Below are 23,193 nucleotides of genomic sequence, written 5' to 3' on the forward strand. Positions count from 1 at the left end.
AAATTAACATCTGTCAGATTCAAAAGGCAGGTCTACTGGGATCTGCATGAAAACTGGGATCCGCACGAAACATTGCAACTTCTGGGTGAGTCTTGAATTGTAATGAAAGGCCAACAACCAGCTAAAGAACTGGTGAAATCAACCATAATAATTATAAATTGAATTTGAAAACATACAAGTATTGTCAATAACCAGTGCAACATGTTTGTACCATCTAGCCTCCAACAACAAAGGGGTTACATGTTTTGTGCCACTTGAAGTTTCTGTGGGAAGCACCATATAAAGTATTTGACAGCAGACCAGCTGAAGATTATGAGAACATGGATCAGCATAGCCAGATCAGTTGAATTAACAGTTGGCAAAGCAGATGTAAGTACTAGAAGGTGCTTCTGGCTATACCAGCAACCTGTTTTTCAAGCAACAGAACAGGGTCAATAAAGACTCCCAAACCCCTCACATGATCTGCAGCAGATAGTTTAACCCCATGCTAGCTTGGCACATAATTTTCCTCAAGAACATGAACCTTACGGACCAGCATTATATCCATCTTGTCTCGACTGAGCTCCAACTTATTGTGTCAGAAACTCTAGATCACAGCCTCAAGATACTGATTCAGAAGCAAAAACTTGGAAACAAACAAACCTAGAGAACAATGGATTGCAAATTATGCTGGCTGTAAGGGAGAGAGAGACCCAATATTGTTATGAAGCCAAATTGTATCACAAACCTGTAAATGTAAAATGTCTCCCCTCATTGATGTTACCAGCAACATGCTGATGTAACATTCTGTGCACATAGTTTTGCCCAAATGCCAGAGCGTCCCCAACATCTCTCAACAACAGATTTATGTCACTTCTTGGGGCACTGCTGATGTCCCCTTGGTTTTGGTGCCATTTTTCCTCTGGTGGTGGGAAGCACACACTGGGACAGAGGGATCATCAACCCTATCTGAGTCGTTCAGAGTTTCAATCTGCCTAAACAGCAGGCCTCATCTCAGAACTGGGAGAGGTGAAGATAGGAGCTTGACAGTGGCCATGCAGTAGTGAATAAAATGCATTCTGAACATTCTCAGATGCATCCATTCTTTCCCGTAGGCAAGTTTAGCCACTGGCAATGCCAGGGATTGAACCTGGGACCTTCTGTATGCCAACCAGATATTCTACTGGCTGGCTCATGACACTCTACCATTGAACCATGGCCCTAACTCAAGATGCGATGCTGTCTTTGTGACCGATGGGACTGCTGCCATTTTAACATGATTTTAAGATGCTGTTGGTGACCTGATCATGAATGGCTTGGCAATGTGGTGCTCCCCTGTGCACATTTTCAAGTTCTGAGACACCTGTGGGGACATTTTGGCACTTGATGGGGGGGGCGGTCAAGAGTGCCTCAGTCCGCCACTCTGCACCTTTGGAGCATTTTAAAAATGACTTTTTAAAAATTTGGTAGTGGCATCCTTATAGTGACCATGAGAAAGCCATCATGTCTAGTGTGGTTCTGAATTATTTTTTATTGTTGTTTAGAAATTCTTTGGCGATTTTCTAACATTTCAGTGCAGGTTCCAAATTCCCCCATCCTTCACTCCCAGAGCAGAATTCGGCGGGCAGGACAGGTTTCTGTGAGGGGGGTAGGTCAGGAAGTCCCCTCTTGTGAATGCTGCAAGTCATTGTTGCATGTAATTGAATACTTACATAGTAGTGTTTTATTTGGACACTTAATAAACCAGTTTAAGCTTATGGCATAGGTATGTGCTCAATGACAATGAAACTTACATTCACAAACCAGTTCCCCATTAAAGCAAAGAATATGTTTACATTACTCCAGATTTTATTAAATATATACATGCTATTAATATTTAAACAGATATAGTTTCCAAGATCTGCAAACTTCTCGGTAGCCATGGAGAGGTTTAGCAGAGCCTGAATTAATGCTAGTCTAAAAGTTGTAAGCTAAGGTAGTCTCCAAAGGTAAAACAGTACGGTCTGTGAAGGACAACAAACTGTATCAGTTGCCTATCTTAATTACAACACAATAAAATCTTCTCTGAAAATAATAAATCTATACATTAAAAAAACTCTTACTATGTCCAGCTTGACGGGTGGAAGCAAAGAATTCTGTAAGAATTTGAAAGCTGAAGAAGGAAATTCGTACCAGAAACACTGGACATTGAAAAGCCTCAACAAGACAGGGATGTGGGCGTGGGAAGCATAGTAAAAGATATGCTCAGCAGTTCTTAAGTCCAACCAATGTGTCTTTATAGCTTGGCTTTTCAGGATTCCAGGATCTATGCTCAAAGAGAATAGTGCTTTCTCTCTATGCCTCCCCTTCCCATCACCTCTCCGCTAAACTGGTATGTCAACTTCTTCTTAACTTTTTTGACTTCCCCAGTCTTGCCGTAGTTTCTCAAAGCCCGTGCCATTTTTTGGTAGGTCATTTTCTTGCGATTGCCTTTCTGGATGCCCCAGCGATGAGCCAATGCCTCTTTGTGTTTGGAAGAGAATTGAAAAGTGCCTTTCTCCTTGTCCACCCACCAGATGCTATCCTTCATATCTCCACTCCGAAGCAGGTCCAGAAGAAACTGGTAAAGTCTAATTTTCTTCTTACTCCCTGTGGTAGGAAGCAGAGAAAGAAATAGTGAGTCACCTTAGTAGAAAGGGATTCATACTCCCCAGGAATTGAGTGGGGAGAGGATATTGCTATTTGTCACCAATGATAAGCATTGCTTAAATTGTTCAAGGTGGTGCATAGTGACATGTATACCTATACCATGTATTTACTTGTTAGATTTATATCCTGCTCTCTCCCATTTTGACATATATGTATATGTCACAGGACACTGGATGCTGGTGGCAATAAATAAGTTGGGGTGGGTACATAAAAGGTTTTAAACATTTTGACACTTTTGTGTTAAAATAATAATTTTAATGAATTTTTGTAGTTGTTAACATACAGGCACCTGTGTACTTTATACAATAATAACAAATACTTTATACAATAATAACAAAGAAGAGGATCAGTACTCAAATACCATGCACTGAAGAAAGTAAAGGTTCAATAAAAATTCAAAACACATTCTGAATATCCATATGAAACTGCAACTTGCACAGTTTGGTCACAGGCAGTGATAAAGCAGGAAATAAGGACAGAGCCAGAGTAGGGTAATAAATGGACTGTTGGTCTGGGACTATGTCTCAACCTTGAAGCTCACTGGATGACTGTTGACCAGACACTCTCTCTTATTGTAACCTATTTCACAGGGTTGTTGTGAGGTTAACTTACAAAAAGTGTGAGATAAAGATATCCTACACAGATAGGGTGAGTCAGGGTAAGTCCCTCTGTTCTTTTCAGTGGTGTAGTGCCAAGGGGGCTGGGGGGCATGACGCACCGGGCACGTGCTGGTGCAGGGGTGTTCTGGGGATGTTGTGGGGCATGTCAGGGGCGTGGTGTGGCGGGGGTGGGCGGGGGTGTGGTGCAGGGCGCATGCAAGCCCCGGGCACAGTTCCTCCTTGCTACAGCTCTGGTTCTTTTACTATGTACTGACCTGCTTCTCCACCCATCATTCCAGGACCAGGCTCACTAACATCATTTTCTCCATCTGATACTTCCAATGGGGGGCTGCGTCTCTCTAGATCTTCTTCATCAGAACTGCGGTGGTGTGGAGAGGGAAATTGCACACACATGCGAGGCACATAGGTAACCTGTAGGAGACAGCAAGAGTGTTGGAGATGAAGGAAGTTGGAGAAGGAAGAAAGTACGTGTATAACAACAAAGGAATTTATCAGATTATTGACTGATGAGATTATTATATTTGCATCCCAGCTTTCACTTGCATGGTCAGGATATCTTCACAAAATCAAAACAGTGGGAAAAAATTATCTAAATTCATGGAAAATAAGGATCATTATAAGAAATGTATGCTGACATCATAGTAAACAATAATAAAGTACTGGGATTGCTCTTCTCTCTATTATTGAGAATGAAGAAGAGAAGAAGAGTTTAGATTGATACTCTGCCTTTCTCACCTGTAAGGAGTCTCAAAGTGGCTTCCAAACTCCTTTTCCCTTCTTCTCCCCACAACAGATACCTTTTGGGGCTGAAAGAACTGTGACTAGCCCAAGGTTACCCACTCAGCAGGAATGTGCAGGAACGGGGAAACCAATCCAGTCCACCAGATAAGAGTCCACTGCTCATGTGGAAGAGTGGAGAATTAAACCCAGTTCTCCAGATTAGGGTCCACCACTCCTAACCACTACATCATGCTGGCTGCAGAAATGGCCCTTCCTTCTACTATTCCAGTTGCCATTTCCTATGCTAGAAACAGGGGTGGCAAATGAAGGACAGTCCTGAGCAGAACTCTGAACTGAGTATATATCTTCAAGAGTATTCTTTTTTAGCTGCATTGCTGGAAGATCTGTGCAAGGATATCAGTTTTCCATCACTTGTGTCTGCTAGATTCTGAAAGATAAGAAATAGCACTTTGTCTTTGGCATGCCACCTAGTGGCTTGGGCCTTCGACATCTGATGTTTTTCTGTTGGTGTGCAAGTTCTTCTGAAATGCCTCAGTGAGGCATGTGCAATTGGGTTGCTTCAAGGCCTGAAAGACAGGCGGTTAGTGACTCGGCGGATTAACTGGAGATGAGTATGGTAGGAAGAGCTAGGATTGGGTAAGAGGGTGTGCACATTTCCTGCCAAATCTTCAAGTGTAAAACTACTGACCTCAACCATGGAGTCACACAGAGCACTTTACAGTTAAGCAGAACCACAGCCTAAGTGACAGGGAGTAATGGAGGAGATAGAAGCCGAAGGGTCAGTGAAAAATGGAGAATCAGCATCCAGAGTTGCCATCAAAAATGTTACATACAATGAACGGGGGGGGGGGGGTTCATCTTCTTGTGAATTTTGTGGATTATCAAGAGAAGCTGAAAAAAAAGTTTATCAGAATTCCTCTTGCGTGTTCCAAATATTCCAAGGTGAACACCACATTTTGCCTGAAGTGAAATTCATTGCACATTTAGTAGCTCTCCCTTAAGCAGCCCGAGGCATTTGGAGAGAAACTTATGTAACTTTATTGAAACTAGTAACAATTTTCAGCAGAGTTTTGCACATTCCTAGTAATGTCTATTGTAAAGTGAGGAAGTCAAAAAGGCCAGGTAGGAGTGGTGACTCTCTGAGTAGAAAAGTTTAGGAAAATGCAAAGCATGTTTAAAAGAGCTGAGATAGTGTCAGGGGTATCCAGCAACAGAAAAACAAAATGAGAATTTGTAGAAAAAAAATCTTGCTCAGGTTTGTATAATCTTGCCTCCTCTTTCCATTCTCATTGGATGAGTTTCTCTTCTCTCATTATTTTTTTGGGGGTGGGGGTGTTGAATTTGTATGTTTTCCATTTTGGTTTTTTTCAATTTTTTTGTAACAGTGATTGCACCAGTGCATGAAATTCAGTATATACATTGTGACAACGTCCTGAAGAGATTACAAAATAAGTCACAATGTTCCGACCACGACCTCCGTTAGGACAGATGATTAATGAAATTATTCAGAAAGCTAACATTTCAAAGCTGAACTGAATTTTATGCATTCTACTTTTCATCGGGTTTAGTAGGCCCTGCTACTGCATTTCTGAAGGACGCCAAGAAAAGTGTAAAATGCTTAATTAAATTTACCAGAATTTCTCATAGGTATTCTGTGTAATCCAACATGAACACCAAACTGTCCTTTCTTTGACTTCTCTCAAAGCAGATTTAGATGCTATCAGAGCATTGAAGGAGCCTCTGCCCAAAGGGTACTTCTCACACTATCCTGGTCATGGGCAAATGCATACCTTTGGGGCAGAACCGCTGCTCACATGTGCCCCCCCCCCCACCCATGCAACTTAGCAAACCCTAAGGAGCCCCAGTTACACCATGTGTTGTCATCTGTGGGGAGGATGGGATCAGACAAGAGAAGTTTGTTGTATGCTTGTTCTGTGCTTTACATTTGAAGTGTACATCAACATACAAAGATAAAACCATTAAGTACAGAATCTATAATTGATATAATTGACTAAATGCACCACTGATTGCAAAAACAAGGTGAAAACTATGTGATTCGTTTCCATGCAAATGCCACTCAGTTGGAGAAAGGACAACATTCACATGAGGAATACTGGCTTTACTGCAGATCAGCAGAGAAATGGGATAAAGCCCTTTAAAGTACTAAGTGGAGCAGGGGGAAATGTGCACAGAAACAAACTGCCCCACAGCATTTTTTTTAAAAGTAGAGCTTAGTTTTGCTGCCTCCCTGTGATGGCTATGGATAGAACGTCCAGATAGATACTCTTTCAACCACTCAACAGTTTTTCCTTTAAACCAGAAAAAGTCCAGAATGCCATGTGCTACTCTCATTTCCCTGGGGACTCTCTGCATTCTGTGCAGGAAAAAAAATCCCCAAATGGAAGCAGCTCCAGAACATTCCAGAACCACTCTAGTTACTTCCTTATATGTAAATTGTAATATGTTTGAGTGTATATACAGAGCCACATTAACTTTTCAGTCCTAAATCCAGTGGAATGATTTTGTCCCCCCCCCCCTTGTCACTGCAGTCCTTCCAACCTTGAAGATCCTGTAACCCACAGGTGTCAAACTTCATGAACTACAGTTCCCATCAGCCCTTGCCAGTATAGCCAATGCTCATGTTGGGAGGGACCCTGCTGTAGCCCCAAGAGTCAGCTTTCCAGGAGTCTGGAGGAATTGCTGGGATGAGGAAAATGTAGCAAAGCTTAGTGTTCCTCAGAGTGACAGAGTTAGAGTCAGCTGTGACTGACTGGTCTGATTAGACCAGTTTCCTTCAGCAAGAGGCTGAAATTTCCAGGCCTGAGCTGGGCAATGGGTTCGTGCTCATCAGGTCAGACTGATGCTCATTCAGTAAGGTCTAAGGTGGGAAGCATGGAAGCAAACGTTTCTACAATTCACCCAAGCATCTCTGTTGTTATCACAGTACTGCTTCCTTGGACATTTTTTCATGAGTTTTTGTCATGCTAAGCCTGGTGTAAAAAGCCCCACTGGGCAACACTATTATAGAGCTGGGTGCTGGCCATACCTGGTGATTGAGACCAATATGTGTGGTAGGAATCCCAGAGTCTAGAACATGCATCTGTTCAATCTCCATATGCCGGTAGAGCTGCTGCAGCTGTGGCGCCTGTACGCTTTGGAGCTCTGCAAAGTGGTTGTCCCCAAAGCTCTCAAACTCAGGATGCAGGTGGTGTGGGTGATATTCCCAGTAGTGCTCTGATGGACATAAAAGCAATTCACCTGTTAATACAGAACAGGGAGAAAAAAATCAATCCTTCCCTTTCACACAGCATGTGTATATAAAGCAGAGGTGTTCTGGGTGAATATGGCCCCGGGGCATGACCAGCTCCCCCCCCCGGCTCCCCGTGGGTTCCCCCCCTGTGCCCCACTTATGGCATCCAGCAGGGAGGCCACGGCGCCCGCCTGAGTCTGCAGCCTGAGCCCCCCACTGCCGAGGGAGGGCAGGGCTCAGAGATGGGCAGCTCAGGCAGACGGCTCGGGTGGGGACTGCTGCGGCAGGCTGGCTCCTGCCCTCCCCGGCCTCCCTGGGGAGGGCAGGAGCCAGCCTGCAGCCACGGCAAACAGCTCAGTCGGCAAGCGGCACCCCGACACAGAGGGAGCTGTTGGGTGCCGGCTGGGTCACCACACCACAGGAGAGGCCAGGCGTAAAGACCCAGCTGGTGCCCAATCCCCCCACGTGACCAAATGGCGTGTGCCCGGGGACATGGGATACCCCTTGTCCCCATGGGCAGGACGCCCCTGGTGTAAAGTGCTGTCAAGTCACTCAGAGGTTAGCTGTATCACGGTGGTTGGGATCCATTCCCTGGAGAGCTTTTTAGTGTGGAGTCAAATGTCTGGGATAGAATTAGGCATTCTGAACATCTTAACTTCCATTCTGGAAAAGTAACTGCAAGTTTTAGGCTTGTTGGTTTATGGTAAGGAGTTGTAGAAAACAGCCAAAGTTGTTTTATTATTTATTTAAAGCATTTTCATCCTGCCTTTGCACCCAAATCAGGGTCATTAAGACACTGCACAACTAAAAAGGCCTTAAAACTAATGGTCCTTCCTGCACAACAGAAATAAAATGTCTTGAGAAGTATGTCTTGAAAATGTCTATAAGAAATATTTTGGGGAAGACCTCTGCCAGGGGCATTGGGGGGGGGGGAATGGCACCCAGGAAAAAAAATGGCACTCACCCCCCCCATGAGGCCTGCCAGCTGAAAAAACAGCCTGCTCCAGGCCACGGGACCTGGTTGGTGGGGCGGGGCAGGGCGAGGGGGGAAGGGGGAGGAGTGTGGGGGTGATTTCTGCCCCCACAAGACCCCAATGGCATGCGCCCAGGGTGCGGCACCCCTATCCCATTATTGCTACGCCACTGACCTCTGCACAGCTTTTTTATTTCTGCTGAAACTGGGTTTGTTAGAAAACGCTAACTAGAGATCTTTCTTCCCCATGACTGGGTCAAGACATTTCCTGCTCATTGTGTAGAGAGCAGGAAATGTCTTATTTTTCCTAACCAACTTCTAACAGCTTACTTTCATTTTCGCCACAGGTTCTGCCCACCATTTTCTCCTGCTTGTGCCACCCACCACTTGGTGAAGGTTTCCCTCAAAGATTTCGTCTGCTTGCAGTTCATCTGCCTGCAATTTCACTGTATAAAGTACATGAATAAAATCAGTTTTGACTGGCACGTGTTGTTTTTCTTTTTTCTCACATCTGTTGTGATGAAAATGTCTTCAAAGCTACGACTCAAAATATGTGCATATTGCAGATTTTCCTATCATGTCGTCATAGCTTCAAAGACACTTCCCTCAAAACAAAAACAAGAAAAGGAACAAAAATATGCACAGAGTCACCAGTCCAAACTAATTTTGTTCATGTATATTATTCAGTGAAATCATGGGGGGATGAACTGCAAGCAGAGGAAACCTCTGAGCGAAACCTTTACCAAATGGCTAACAGCACCCATCACAAGTGGGAGAAAATTGCAGGCTCAAGCTGCGGCAAAAAAGAAAGTGAGAGCAAGCGAGGGAGGGAGGTGGTGGGGAAAAGAACTGCTTTGCCTGGAAACACTTTTTTTGCCATGCTATGCAGACCAAAAAAGCCAAAATGGTTCTTTTTAAAATGTTTGCAAGATGTTTTATTTGTATTGTGCGTAAAGGGCCAATGTCAACAACACCTTTCTCTTTCTCTCACCCCACATGTGTGTTTATGTGTGTGTGTATTCTCCAGATGACCTAATTCAGTGTCTTAATGTAGATGGTAAAAGGCATGGGAGACAAGATGGGACCTTGAGGCAGAGATCAGGGAACCAAGCAACAGCCCCTCGGCATTGTTTTCTGAAACCTACCTTCTAGGTAGGTGAAAAACCATCTGCCACGGCTGTGCAAAAAATATCTCACTGTAGCACAGTTGCAATTCAGGTAACTTGCCATAGGAGAGGCATATTATCTAAGCACGTTTAAACACATCAATACAATGTTAGCTTTTAAGCACAATAGCAGCTAGGCCAGCTGGATTAATATCTGGTTAACTGACATCAAGCTCATCATTGCCTGCCTAGCCAGCTCTGAGGTTAAAGGTTATGAATGTTCATAGAATCATAAAATCATAGAGTTGGAAGAGGCCTCAGGAGCCATCAAGTCCAACCCCCTGCAATGCAGGAACACCCAATCAGAGCACTCCTGACATATGTTCATCCAGCCTCTGTTTAAAAACCTCCAAAGAAGAAGACTCCACAACTCTCTGAGGCAGTGAATTCCACTGTCGAACAGCCCTGACGGTCAGGAAGTTCTTCCTAATGTTTAAGTAGAATCTCTTTTCCTGCACCTTGAATCCATTACTCCATGTCCTAGTCTCTGAGGCAGCAGAAAACAAGCTTGCTCCCTCTTCAACATGGCATCCCTCCAAATATTTAAACATAGCTATCATGTCCCCCCTTAACCTTCGCTTCTCCAGACTAAACATCCCCAGGTCCCTAATTCTTTTGAAGTATTCATTTTTACAGTACTTTGAAGCCAATCTTCTGATAATAAATACATTAATGCACGGTGCTTGACATTCTTGATGGTGATGCCAATATGCACACAGAAGCTATGAGTTTAGGATCATGTATGTTAGATCCTTAACTGAAGAAATACCCACAAAGTGTAACAACTTTAACTTCCTCTGATTAGATGAATAGTTCATTTCATAACCAGTAATGTTAACAGTATAGGATGAAGAAAAAGAACCATGTGATTGTGTATTAGTCAGATACCAGCTGCCCAGTCTAATATTGTGTATTGAATCCCTTGGTGTTTAACTATTCTGGGGTTTGCCAGACTTTCATATTTTACTTTGTCATTAGAAGGTGATCACTACTTTGTCTACTGTTTGGGATTTCCTCCAGTTAAAATATAGACATGTTCACACATAGAACAGTACATTATACATTTTCTTATAATGCTATAATGTTCAAATGAAAAATTAATGTTTTGAATGGGGGAAATGTGTGTATATACATACACATATATACATATACATTTTTCAAAGTTATTTAGTTAAAAGGAGATGAGATTATTGAGAACTGTCTCTCTAGGTAAGCTAGTTCTGTGTTAAAGCAATCACATGATTGGCCATCATTATCTGTCAAAGTTATAGCCAAATGTAATCCACAACTCAATATGCTAATATGATTTCATGGACTGACATGGTACAGACTGTGGCTCAGTGGTAGACCATAGATTATTACACAGAATGATCCAGGCCCAGGCCCTGGCATCTTTAGTTTAAGGATTTCAGGCAGCAGGTGCTCAGAATGCCTTTTACCACCTCTGAACTTGGAGGAATGGGGCTGAGCTCAATGATCTATGGGCTGATCCAATATAATAAATCCAACTACATATCATCCTGAGATTTAGCTGAAAACTTCCTTGGTTTTGAAATGTATAGAAATCTAGTTAAATAAATAATCAGCATAGCAGAAGATACATTACTACATATATATTTATAAACTACAATACTTCAAATATGTTTATAAGAACATATGAATAAGTGAAAGTGCCTTACACTGACTGCTGCTCCACACTATGGCCTATTACAACTGGCAGAGATCCTATAGCTGATGGTGCCAGATGTTGAACCAGGTCCTTATTCATGCATGGAAGGAGGGTAGGTTGAAGCTTTTTCTCCCCTCATGCTACAGTCACAGTTTAAATGAGATACGTATGCCAGGGCAGTGAGTAGAACATGTGACTGTTACCCAGGACGCAAAGTGGGGACCCCTCACCCAATCTGTGCTTTCTGTAATGCGTGAAACAGAAAAAGGTGTTTTGCCCAAATAAAATATCAGTAAGTATTGGATAAATTTTAAGTAACTGGAGTCATTCTGAGAAATGCAATATGAAGCGAAAGAGGATGTGAGAAAATACTTGGTTGTAGAGATATAGAGAGTGTTTGTCTTTTATGTAGTGGAAGGTTAAAGGAAGGGCAAGGCTTACTTCCCTCTCCTTACTAACAGTGGCGATATTCATAGGCTGGGATGCATAACCACTTCTGCATCCCAGCCTATGAATATCTGCTACCCCCCTCTAATACACAGGATATAATCCCTCCTATGAGACCACTTTTATATTTTTCCCACCTTTAGCCCATTCCACAGAGCACAAATAAGACATCTTGGGAATGCAAAATAAATAAATAAATAAATAAGGCATCTTGGGGAGGAACTCCACACAGCTTTTCCCCCAAGACATCCTCAGGACATTTAATTTCTGCCGAAGCCATCTTATTTTGAAGACACTAAAACGTGAACTTTTCCCCCTCAGTCATCTACAAGATGTCTCCTGCCTGGTTGTGCGGAACTCAGGAGGTGTCCTGTTTTCCCCACCCAACCATTCAGCTGTCTGGTCAGTTTCATCCTCAGCTTGCACCCAACATTTTGTGTGCTGCTGAAAAGATTCTCCCTGCCTCAATTTTTGCTGTGCAGGCTGATCTTGGGCACCTTCTTAGCCTGAAAGATACCTAGTTGTACTCAGCTTGCCCTGCTGATTCCGACAATATATAGTTTTCCTATTTTTAAAAAAATTCAATGAAGTGTCTGTGAAGAAGCGCAGACATGCTATGAGAATCTTAGCCTCTTGGGGAACTGGTCTACCACCCACTGAAAAGCATTGGCACAGCGGAGGACTGTTCTACTGCCCATTGAGAAGCATTGGGTAGACCCGTCCTCTGTGGTCCCAATGCTTTACAGTGGGAGGTAGACCAGTCCTCCGAGTGGCTAAGATTCTCATAGCATGTCTGCACTTCTTTGCAGACACCTCATTGGTTTTTTTAAAAATGGGAAAAGTATATATTTCTGGAATCAGAAGGATAAGCTGAGTACTACTACATACTCTTCGGGCGGAAAAGGGGCCCAGGATTGGACTCTGCAGAGAAAACATCCTGGAACAACCTTCAACAAATAGAAGCAGGAAGAATCCCTTCAGCAGCACCCAAAATGTTGGGGGTAAGCTGAGGAGGAAACTGACCAGAGAACTAAATGGTCAGGTAGGAAAAGGTCTATTTTTTTTCCTCTGACCTAGTGAGAGACAGTTTTTAAAAAGATGTTTCCAGGATGTCTTATTTGTGCTGTCTGGATAAAATAATAATAATAATAAATTGCCTCTTTTTAAAACATCCTCCAGACATTTTATTTGTGCTGTGCAGAAATGGCCTTTGATTCCCTATTAGCTAAATCTGGAAATACATTAAATTTCCTCCCTAAGTATTCTCAATGCCAGAATAATTGCATCTCATCATCATCATCATCATCATCATCATCATCATCATCATCATCATCATCATCATCATCATCATCATCATCATCATCATCATCATCATCATCATCATCTATCTATCTATCTATCTATCTATCTATCTATCTATCTATCTATCTATCTATCTATCTATCTATCTATCTATCTATCTATTTATTTAACTTAATATACCGCCCCATTCCCGAAGGGCTCTGGGCGGTGTACACAACATAAAACCATACATAAAATCATCATATAGAGCTTTCACAAATATAATAAAAACAGCAGTTATCCTAAGATGGCATCCCACTCTGGGAAACCTACAACTCCTCCCTAAAAAGGAAAGGAGAGGAGGCAGTGGGTCCTGATGCTGGGAACCCATGAACTGGGAGTGGGGTGGGGAGCCACACCACTCATTGCTGCTATCCTCCAAAGGCTCCAGTGGAAGAATCCTCCCAGTCTACAGGCCCTCATGGGAAATCACCAAGGTCCCTTGCGAGGGCCTCCTGGACCAGCTGGGAGGGAGAGTGTCTCCCACCAGGGCAGGGGCCCAGAGCAGTAAAGGCCCTGGCTCCGAGAGTGAGCAGCTGCCAACCAGCATCATTGAGGGGGCAGGGATCTCCAGTAAGTTGGCCTCTGCCGAACGCAGAGGGACATATGGGGTAATGCGGTCCCGGAGGTACGAGGGTCCCAGGCCACGTAAGGCCTTAAAGGTCAAAAACCACACCTTGAAGATGATTCGGAATTCAACCAGTAACCAGTAATAGATCCATTTGAAATCAAAACATGAATTTTAATTTTTTTTACCATAGGCAACTGTGACACCCTTTTTCACTATGCAGAAGAATAGCTTGGATTTATACACCCCCCCACCCCCGGGGCTTACAATTTCCTTTCCCTCCCCCACAACAAAGACCCTGTGAGGTGGATGGGGCTGAGAGAGCTCCAAAGAGCTGTGACTCGCCCAAGGTCACCCAGCTGGCATGTGTTGGAGTGCACTGGCTAATCTAGTTCCCCAGATAAGTCTCCACAGTTTAAGTGGCAGAGTGGGGAATCAAACCCGGTTCTTCAGATTAGAGTGCACCTGCTTTAAGCCACTATGCCTCTGATGCTCCTTTACTCAAAGTGCCTAATTTACTCAAAGTGCCTAACACCCTCCATGACCGCTGTCACACAACTTCAGGATTTATGGTAGGTCAGGCTGTTACAGTTTACAGCCTGTCTTGCCTCTTTTAAAACATACAGAGAATCATAACCATTTCACATCCCAGGTTCTCTCTCTTGCATCCACAGAGGCATCACCAGACAGGGTACCTCAGCCCCTTTCAATAATCATCTTCACTCAGATTCTTCATAGAGTTATTGTGCTATTGTACTCAAAGACTGATTCATTCACATGCTACTGTAGCCAGAGGGACAGATAATAATTATTTTTGTTTTTAATATAGTATTGATAGACATATAGTGTTAATAGAATTTAGGTTTTATTCTAATTTTCTGTAAAAGCTTCTTCTTTCTGCTGTAAAATGTATTATTCCCTGAAACCATTGTCCAAGTAAGTTTCAAAAACAAAGTATTTACAGCCAGATACAGGGCGGAACGTTCAGGTGAATATGCATAAGAGCCAGAAGGCAAACATCTCCGTGATCACAAGGACAACTATCTGGAGGTGTTTCCTGACCAAAGACAAGACCTGGATGTTTCGGAGGAAGAAGCTTAATGGTCCTTGATGGCCCTGTATTATTACTGTATAATTCAGTCCATGATGTCACCTCCAAAATTTTACTATAAGAACTTGGTGTTTTTCTGTGTTCAGTGCGCTTTCTGCCAGGCTTGGCCTTGCTCCTTGCCTGATATGCAGTGTGTATTGTGCGTGTGCCAGTGTACTCCCAAGTTGTGGTTGCACTAGCAAAGTGCTGAAACAGGGATTCTTTGGTGTTACAGTAAAGAAACGTTTTGAAGAATCTTGCCTGCCGAGCCTCTTTATTTGCTGCCAAGCTGAAATCACTGAAATCATTATTTAAAGGCCAAGATCTTAGTGTATGTGTATGAATGCATTTCTTCTCCAAGACCATAAATGCCCAGGCCATAGAGTTATACAAACAAGGAGTTAACTGCCTTGGTGACCAAGAGCTGGTAATGTGGAAACCTTAGGCCCGTGGTGGCGAACCTTTGGCACTCCAGATGTTATGGACTACAATTCCCATCAGCCCCTGCCAGCATGGCCAATTGGCCATGCTGGCAGGGGCTGATGGGAATTGTAGTCCATAACATCTGGAGTGCCAAAGGTTCGCCACCACTGCCTTAGGCCCTCAAAACAGTGTGTGTGTGTGTGTGTGTGTGTGTGTGTGTGTGTGTGTGTGTGTGTGTGTGTGTGTGTATATATATATATATATCCCAATGCTGCAAAATTATTGTAAAACTGCTTGACACTCTTCCATAAAGCACAACTGCAACAGTATAATTCCGACCTCCAAATGTCCATTAATCACTCACTCTAATATTCCCAGATGCATTATATTTCACTTACCACCATGACTGTCTGTATCACTGTTGAGATACTGGTAACTGTCATGGGACTGTCTGAAGAGGTCTGAGTCATAGGGTATCAGATCTTCAGAGGGCTGCAGAGAGAGGAGAAACTGTTAGAAGCTGACATATTAAAGCAGATCATTAATCTATCAAGACTACTCTGACTGACAGCAGCTCTCTGAGGTTGAGGTTTTTCATCTCATCTCTTACTTGACCCTTTAAACTGAAGGTGTCAGGGATTGAACCTGGAATCTCTGTATGGGCAGCACATATTCTGTTACTGAGCCACAGCTCCTGTCTAAAGTCTTCAAGCTTCCTTATTTTAGTACAACTTAAATAAGAATTCAAAATGAATTTACAAAGCAGGACAAAAAATCTAATAGGTAAGAAGATTCCTTTTATCCGAGATCTTTCATGGCACTTCAACATCTATTAGGGAATCTAGCACAGGATTAGCCCATGTTAGAGAACTGCAGTGAGCAAGCAGAAGGTAGATCTCCATTAGAAGGTTACATTAACTTAAAACAAAGGGAAGTATCAAAATCGAAGCCAGAAAACCGGCTTGGTGCAATAGTTGCAGGGGAGAGAGCTGAAAGTACTGTAACATTTTCTGCCAGAGCACTTTACATCATTTCATGCTGTCAAATGCCTCACTTTTTTTTCTTTACACATATTTTCCTCTATTTGGTTTTTGAAATATTCTCTCTTTATTTTTACTCCATGTTTTCCCTGAACACTTTAACCTCGGAGTTTTCTTTCATCCGGCTTTCAGTGCATGGGCAAAATTCCCTCAACTTTTGTTTTGTTCCACCCCACCAAATGGCCAGCCCTTGCCCATGCCTCCATTTTTGGTTTTGCTCTGTGAGACAGCAGGAGTGACACCCAACACTCATGCAGGCTCCCCGCTCCGTTTCCTCTCTCTCTTTTCCTTCTTCCTTCCCTCCTTTTACTCCTCCTCCATCCCGGTGCCATCTCAACTAGACCTAGCAAAGGCAGTGGCAGCAGAGAATGAACAAGCTAAGGTAGATGAATGCCCCCTTCCAGTGGTGGGATTCAGCAGGTTTGCACCACTTAGGCAGAACCGGTTGATAAAATGGTGCTTGAAAACAGCCAATTGTTAAATTATTTGAATCCCACCACTGCCCCTTCCCCTTCATTCACTTTGCTGACTCCCTTTTTTCTCTCCCCTTGATGGTCTTTTGATGCGATGTTGGTGTGAATTAAGACGGCAGGCATAACGAAGAAGATGAAGCAGACTTGAAGGATTTGTTTTTGGCAGCTCTCTCATTCTCTTGGCCTCTACATGTTTGATGCACTGAATTACCGTTGTTATTATTGTTGTTGTTGTCCTCACACCCTTTTGCACATTTACTATGATTTAAAAAAATTCTAATGATATAATTAGTGATAAAACAATAGAATAAGTTAGGACATATAATTCATGCAGCATGTATTGCCTGAGCTAGTGTTGTCAAGCACTGGGAAGTGGGACAAGTACTTGGTGTTTTCCTACAGGTAATGAAGCAGACATCTACTTAAAACTTCAAGAGAAAGTTGAACTGTATTAGCAAAGATGTGATAGTTCACTAATGATATCAGCATGTGCTGGCCACTTTTAATGTGTTAGGGCAAGGCAAAGCAGACTTAGGTGGAATCCCAACTGCCAATTAATTGCGTGATACTCGCGCAAAATATCCAGGTATCACGACAAACTCCCCACAGCTGGACCGCCGAACACGGATTCATCCCAGTTCTGGCGCTTCCTCTCCCCCTTATCAAGTGTTTTTTAAGAACCTGCATGGAACTGCACCTTTTTTAAAAAAGTGTCCAATCCAGATCGGTGGGGAGGTTTGGGGGTCTAATGTGGATTCAAATTTCCCACTGTAGAGAGTGACGCAGAGGCCTTCCAGCCAATCAGAGCACGGCAGGCTGTGCGCAATCACGCACAGCCTTTTTTTTTGTTTCGAGCCAGCTGAGGCTAACATTCAACCATGGGCACAAGGGAATGAGGGAGCTGGAGGTTGTGAAACTGCGTTCAGTGCGTTCAGTGTGTTCTGTGCCAACGTGCCAACGTGCCAATGCAACCACACAACATTTTTTTAAAAAAAATGTTGAAGCTACACAGTAATGAAATTGAGCAGTACGGTTCCTGCTACAACACGACAGCCAATCAGAAGAAAGCTGCATAGGCAGGGATATTGTGCATATGCGCTTACGTGCTCACGTTACCACATATTTTCACAACACAAAAATAGTTCCCAACACAACACAACAGCCAATCAGAACAGACCCGCCGAGCCGATCGTTTGTGTGTGTGGAAACTGTCACATTGTTTGAATCCGTGATAGACATACATGTCTTCACTAGAAGCATGCTGCAGTGGGAAGGGAGAAACCTCAATGAAAAGATTCTGTTTCTTTTGAATCCTGGTTGTATCCATCTTTAATTCTCAGTGGGGATTCGGCCTTAGAACAGCAATGTGGATCAATATGTTAGAATTGGGGTGGGTTACTGAATGCATGTTAGTGTTCCTAAATGTATGGCAGCTGGTGCTCTGGATTTGGGCAGCCATTCTGAGTTGGAATTTTAATTTTAATGGGACTGTGTAGTAGTGCTAAAGAGCGTGCACAAGAAAGGGGAATTGTCCTGTGCTGTCAACTACCACATCATCGGTACAGTAGCATGTAGAATAAATACAAATGAAATGACAAGTGGGAACCCCCCCAAAAACAATGGGGGATAAAAGGAGAGGTGCAGAATGATTTGCCAGAAAGCATTTCCAAGTCACGTGATTCTACTACTGGGAAAATATGTGGTAAGCTGTGTATGTGGACAAGACTTTGCAGATAAAGACTGTAACATGGATAGAAAGCAGAATTCTGTGGCCAAAGTGAACTTAATGAGCTCTGGTGAACGCAGACTATCTGCCAACATTTTTGAGTCTCCTGGCAACTTCCTCTGTTCCCCAAAATGTGGCTCCTGGAGACTGGGGGGGGGGGGCTATCAGTAGGAACACTATGAGCTGAGACAAAGAGGTTGGAAGTAGGAAGTGTAGATTAGTGAAGATTCCCCTCTGCCCCTCTTGTGTGAGCAGAAGCACATTTCTGCTAGCTAGCCATTTACATGAAATCTGGAATGGGATCACTATTATGACTCCACAGTATCAATTAAAATTAAGCTTTTCAGTCTAGCTAAGTATTAGAAACAAAATAATGAAATACAATTTCTGGATAATTACTTGAAAGGTTTGGAATATTATATATTAATGACTTTTTGAATTGAGTCAGACAAGGATTTTTTAAATATTTTAAATTATGAACATCCAGCATATATACACTAATTAGGTTATTATTTCTCCCATCAATATAGGTTGTATTATTACTATTTATATTCCTATTATTTATTCACTAACTTTTTATCCTGTCCTTCTTCTACGGAGTGCAGTGCAGAGTATATTCCCCTTCCCCATTTTATCCTCAAAATAACCCAGTGACATAGGCAAGAGTATAACTAATTGAAGGTCACCCAATGAGTTTCATAGCTGAATGGTGATCTGCTATGTCCCTTCTCTTTATTTTTTTCCATGATCAAGAACCAGTTTTATTTCTCTTATGGACAGAGGGGGACATAATGATGGTAGAAAATAGGTAGTTAATGCTACAGGATCCATATGGATCATTATGACCATTACTATCTATTATATTTAAAAAGTGATTTACCTGAGCATCCACTCTTATACCTCAAGCAGAACTTGGAAGATCATTTCAGGGCACAATCAGAACATTTTTCAAAATCATAACTGCAGGGACTGGGGTATTCACAACACATGATTTTTTGCAGAATGTAATAGACTAATTCAAATCTCTACATAAATTAACCACAAATTTAGTTATTTTTAATTATGATATAAATATCCCTTAGCAGATGATTCAGAAATACCCAGCATGACTCCCCGTGATGCGCAGCTGAGGTTGGTTTAACGGACAGCCCTAACCTCATTTCCTTGGAAAGAATTACAAAATAACTATGGTTTTTCAGAAGGGGTTGGAAGAACATGTTAAACATTCCTTCTTAGAGTCCATTCTGAAGCTATTTATATAGTTATCTTGTGCATAAATGTTTATCTCATCCTTACTACTGAGTTCCTGTCATGGTTCCCAGTACACACTCACTCACACACACAGGGTCCGTCCAGTTTCCATTGCCAAAATTCCATTCCAAAAATCAAGCACAAAAGTTCCAAAACTCAAAGTGAAAAATCCAAGGGTAAACCAAAAGCACAAGTCCAGAGATTCAAGCCAAGGTCAAGACAGAGCAGACAATTAAAAGCAGGAACCACAAGGTCAGAAGCCATTCAACATATTGTTTCCATGCAGCTATGCCCTTTCTAGCTGCTTATAACCATAACTCTATTGAGAGAGCCTGTAATGCCCTACATGCCAGCTGCCTCCTGCAAATCCATGCCATACATGCCAGACCGACTCCTGCAAATAACCATCCTCACTGACCATGCAGTGCTTGTTCTAGGTTGCAAGGCGTGCACTTCATCACCTGTCCTGTAGGGCCCTACATATTCTCTTCCTTCGCTATTCCTGGGGCTCTGGTGATAAGGAAAGTGTGCAGGCTGGCATCTGATTTTGCACAGTTGGCTCAAAGCTAGAGGGCTTAGGGGACCCTGTGCTCCTCCTTGTGTCACTTCCTCTACTGGCTGCAGACCAGAGGACTCCTCATTAACTCCTAAATTTGGCTGGTTGATGACAATTCTTTTCCTATCTGATGTCTTAATTTTTATACCTGTTGCTGTTGGCTGTATAAGAAGTTCCAAATGTTTTCTTTGGGAACATCCATAAGGCTCTAAAAGTCAGTGCTTCAGTTCATTTACATTGTATAGATGCCACATTTCCAGGAAGCTTTTCCAAAACAGCATAAAGAAAATGTTAAAAGTCCATATGGTACAAATATAATGGGTTGATGAAGGTAAATATCCCAGTTTGGGGAAGAACTTCGCATGTATCCCTTCCCCAAAGTGGGATTGACCTGTGATATTTCCCTCAACCCGGGTTTTTTAAAAGGCGCCAAAATTGTGATCTTTAAAAAAAAATCCCGGGTTGAACCTGACCCGCTATTGAGGGAATGGCAAGGGCACCAAACCACTTTATTTTCCCTGCCCTGCTGCCTGTTCTCCCACCCAGTGACAAAGGGAGGGGGAACTGCACTTGCATGCACTCTCCCCGTCCTGCCCATGCCTCCCCATGTGACTGCAATGGTGGCGCCCGGGACAAGCTGCCCTGGATGTCCCCATTGCAGCTACGCGCCTGCTCCCACCTTATGTCAGGTCAGTTTAATTTATGCTGAGCAGTTTAATTTCTGCTGATACTGCAGTGATAATCCGCCAGTTCAGAAACGCCCCCAAACTCACTTTGACAGCTATTGTGCGCACCATTTCTCCCAAATGTGTACAGTAAAGGATTCACAACAAATGTGTACAGTAAAGGATTCACAACATTTCTTTTTTGGGTGCTCAAAGAACGTAGCTAAGCAGATGTGGATGGGACATATTTATTTGCTCCCTTTTTTGGACAGATTTTATTATTTTGTATATCACAGTGTTAAGGGGGGTGGTTTGCATGCTTCATGTTTACATGTGTTGCGGTTTCAAAGCCCCAAACTTTTTTTCCATGCTGGTGAAATGGGAGGGGGAGGTCCTATTGGGCTCCCGGGGTTGCTGTAGATTCTCCTCTAATCAGAAATGCTCCCTTAGCAGAGGGTGGGAGCAGGCAGAAGGTGGACTGTGGTGATAGAATGGCCAATCAGAATGCAGGAAAAACAGGATATTTGCATCTGCTCATTTGCATTGTAAAAAAAACCAGTGGGTTTGTGCAAAGGGGCAGAAAGAAAATGGATTGTTTCCTTCATGGAAAACGGGCATCCATTCAAGGGACAAAAACAGAATAAAATAAACCCAGATTCAAAAATAACGGATGTAACCTGTTATTATTATGCTGTACAGAATCCACCTCTAATTTAAAAAATCAACACCAGAACATCACCCTCTTTTTCCTCTGCCTCATGCAAGGGAAAGTTTCTCTCTAAGCAAATGGCTCTGCTTCACTACTGGAGCACCCCGAAAAAGGGGATTATGAAGCTGTAGCAACTTTTTGCTATAGTTCACCCAGATGTGGTTCTTGAGGGGGTTGCAAGGGTGTGTGGGCCCCAGGCATCACTTGTGCATGCCACATGGGGGAACATTTTGGGCTGGCTGCTCCCTCCCTCTTCCCCTGTAGGCCAGGAAGGTGACCAAAATGCCTTGAGAGCTGGGCAGGGTGGAGGGTGAACATGGGTTGTGCAGGTTCCCTAAAGCTAGGCAGGTGGATCAAGGCATTGCTGGCTAGACTCCATCAGTTGGGCTGGGCATAGAGTAGCCAAACAGAGCTGCCTGTTGTGAGAAGTGAAGTAAGCAGTGGCACCCCAACTCGGCTCTTCCAGATGCATGGGCCGTCCAGCCCTCCTTCTCTAGCAGAGGGAGACCAGGTGTTTGTTTCTCTGTGCCATGCAAGGCTGAAGGCCCCGGCCAGTGGAAAGCAAGCCCCAAGGACGCACTGCCAGGTGTTGCAGTTGACAAGAACATCATGCCCTGTGCTGGTTAGGTGCAGCCAATGCTGGCAACCCTCTTTCTAGGCATATTCAGCTCCTGCCCTGTTGCTTGCTGTGCCAGCTGAAGCCTTAAAAGAAGTCCCATTCGACCTGGAGCTTGGGGAGATGAGACAGGCTCCTGGTGGAAGGTGAACAAATTTGCTCTGCAGAGTGGGTGTCACCAAGATCTGAGCCACACATGAGGGAGGACAGCTGCTACACTATAGGGAGGGGACGCAATTTCACTCCTTCCCCTGGGTGCTAGCTACAGTAAATATGCCCCCAGTCCACCTGAGGGCCCCTGTAGTCAAAATGTATGCACTGCTTAGCCATTATTTTTATGTAAGGGTTATTGAGCCCTTCGGGGGTGAGGTGGCTTATAAATCAAATAAATAAATAAATAAATAGATAGATAGATAGATAGATAGATAGATAGATAGATAGATAGATAGATAGATAGATAGATAGATAGATAGATAGATAGATAGATAGATAGATAGATAGATAGATAGTGCATTGACACCTTAACTGTAAGCAGAAATTTATCAAGTGGTGCTTTCCTGATTGTTATACCTCCATGTGAGAACAATACAAATTGACATTTCATCCTGTCATGCAACTGTTAAAACACAGGAACCTTGCCAGTACAAAATGCTGGGAATCCTAGTTCCACTGTGTGGACATTCCCCACCACCCTTGAAAGGTAGGCCAGCATCCTGGAGACCTACTCACAGAACAAAGAAGCACACTGAAGTTAGCAGTTTCCAGCAGGCAGACTTTAATGGCAAGCAGTTTACAGCATTCTTTCCTTCCTCCTGGCCTCCTCTGCAGTGTCCCTTTTATTTCTCCCAAAAGGGTTCCTTTTCACTTGGGGCTCCCTATTCCAGACTACTAGTGGTTGGTGGGCTGTCTGGCAAGTCCTGCCAGCTCGGGATTGGCTCCTTGGGGCTCTGGGCCCAACATCATGCCCTGTGCTGGTAAGGTGCAGCCAATGCTGGCAACCCTCTTTCTAGGCATAGTGCAGTCCAGACCACATTGCAGTGTGGTCTGGACTGCGTTGGCCCCGTCCCACACTGTGAAAATGTTGAGGCTTGTTGATTGCAGCTGGGTTGGGGCTGTGCTGCCCCACCCTTCTCAATGGAACAAATTAGGCCTGCTCCTGCTGCCCAGGTAATCCAGCCAGTCCCCTGCAGCTTCTCCTGGCT

At 43.4% G+C, this 23,193-nt stretch overlaps 1 protein-coding gene across 2 annotated transcripts in view; it reads right to left on the reverse strand.

The window, feature by feature from the left end:
- Positions 1-1,809: 1,809 nt before the first annotated feature.
- SPI1 (Spi-1 proto-oncogene) overlaps positions 1,810-23,193 on the reverse strand; it is a 29,016-nt gene continuing 7,632 nt past the window's right edge. The window contains exons 2-5 of one of the 2 annotated variants that reach the window (XM_048485406.1): positions 15,354-15,447; positions 7,075-7,262; positions 3,542-3,698; positions 1,810-2,607 (exon numbers count right to left, since the gene is read on the reverse strand). In XM_048485406.1, coding sequence (XP_048341363.1) covers positions 2,291-2,607; positions 3,542-3,698; positions 7,075-7,262; positions 15,354-15,447 — 756 coding nt within the window. In that variant the 3' untranslated portion in view covers positions 1,810-2,290. Of the gene's footprint in view, positions 2,608-3,541; positions 3,699-7,074; positions 7,287-15,353; positions 15,448-23,193 lie in introns of both variants that reach the window. The other variant, XM_048485405.1, reaches the window with a different exon arrangement.

The sequence above is a fragment of the Sphaerodactylus townsendi genome, linkage group LG02 (genome assembly GCF_021028975.2).
Source record: "Sphaerodactylus townsendi isolate TG3544 linkage group LG02, MPM_Stown_v2.3, whole genome shotgun sequence".
Lineage (NCBI taxonomy): Eukaryota > Metazoa > Chordata > Lepidosauria > Squamata > Sphaerodactylidae > Sphaerodactylus > Sphaerodactylus townsendi.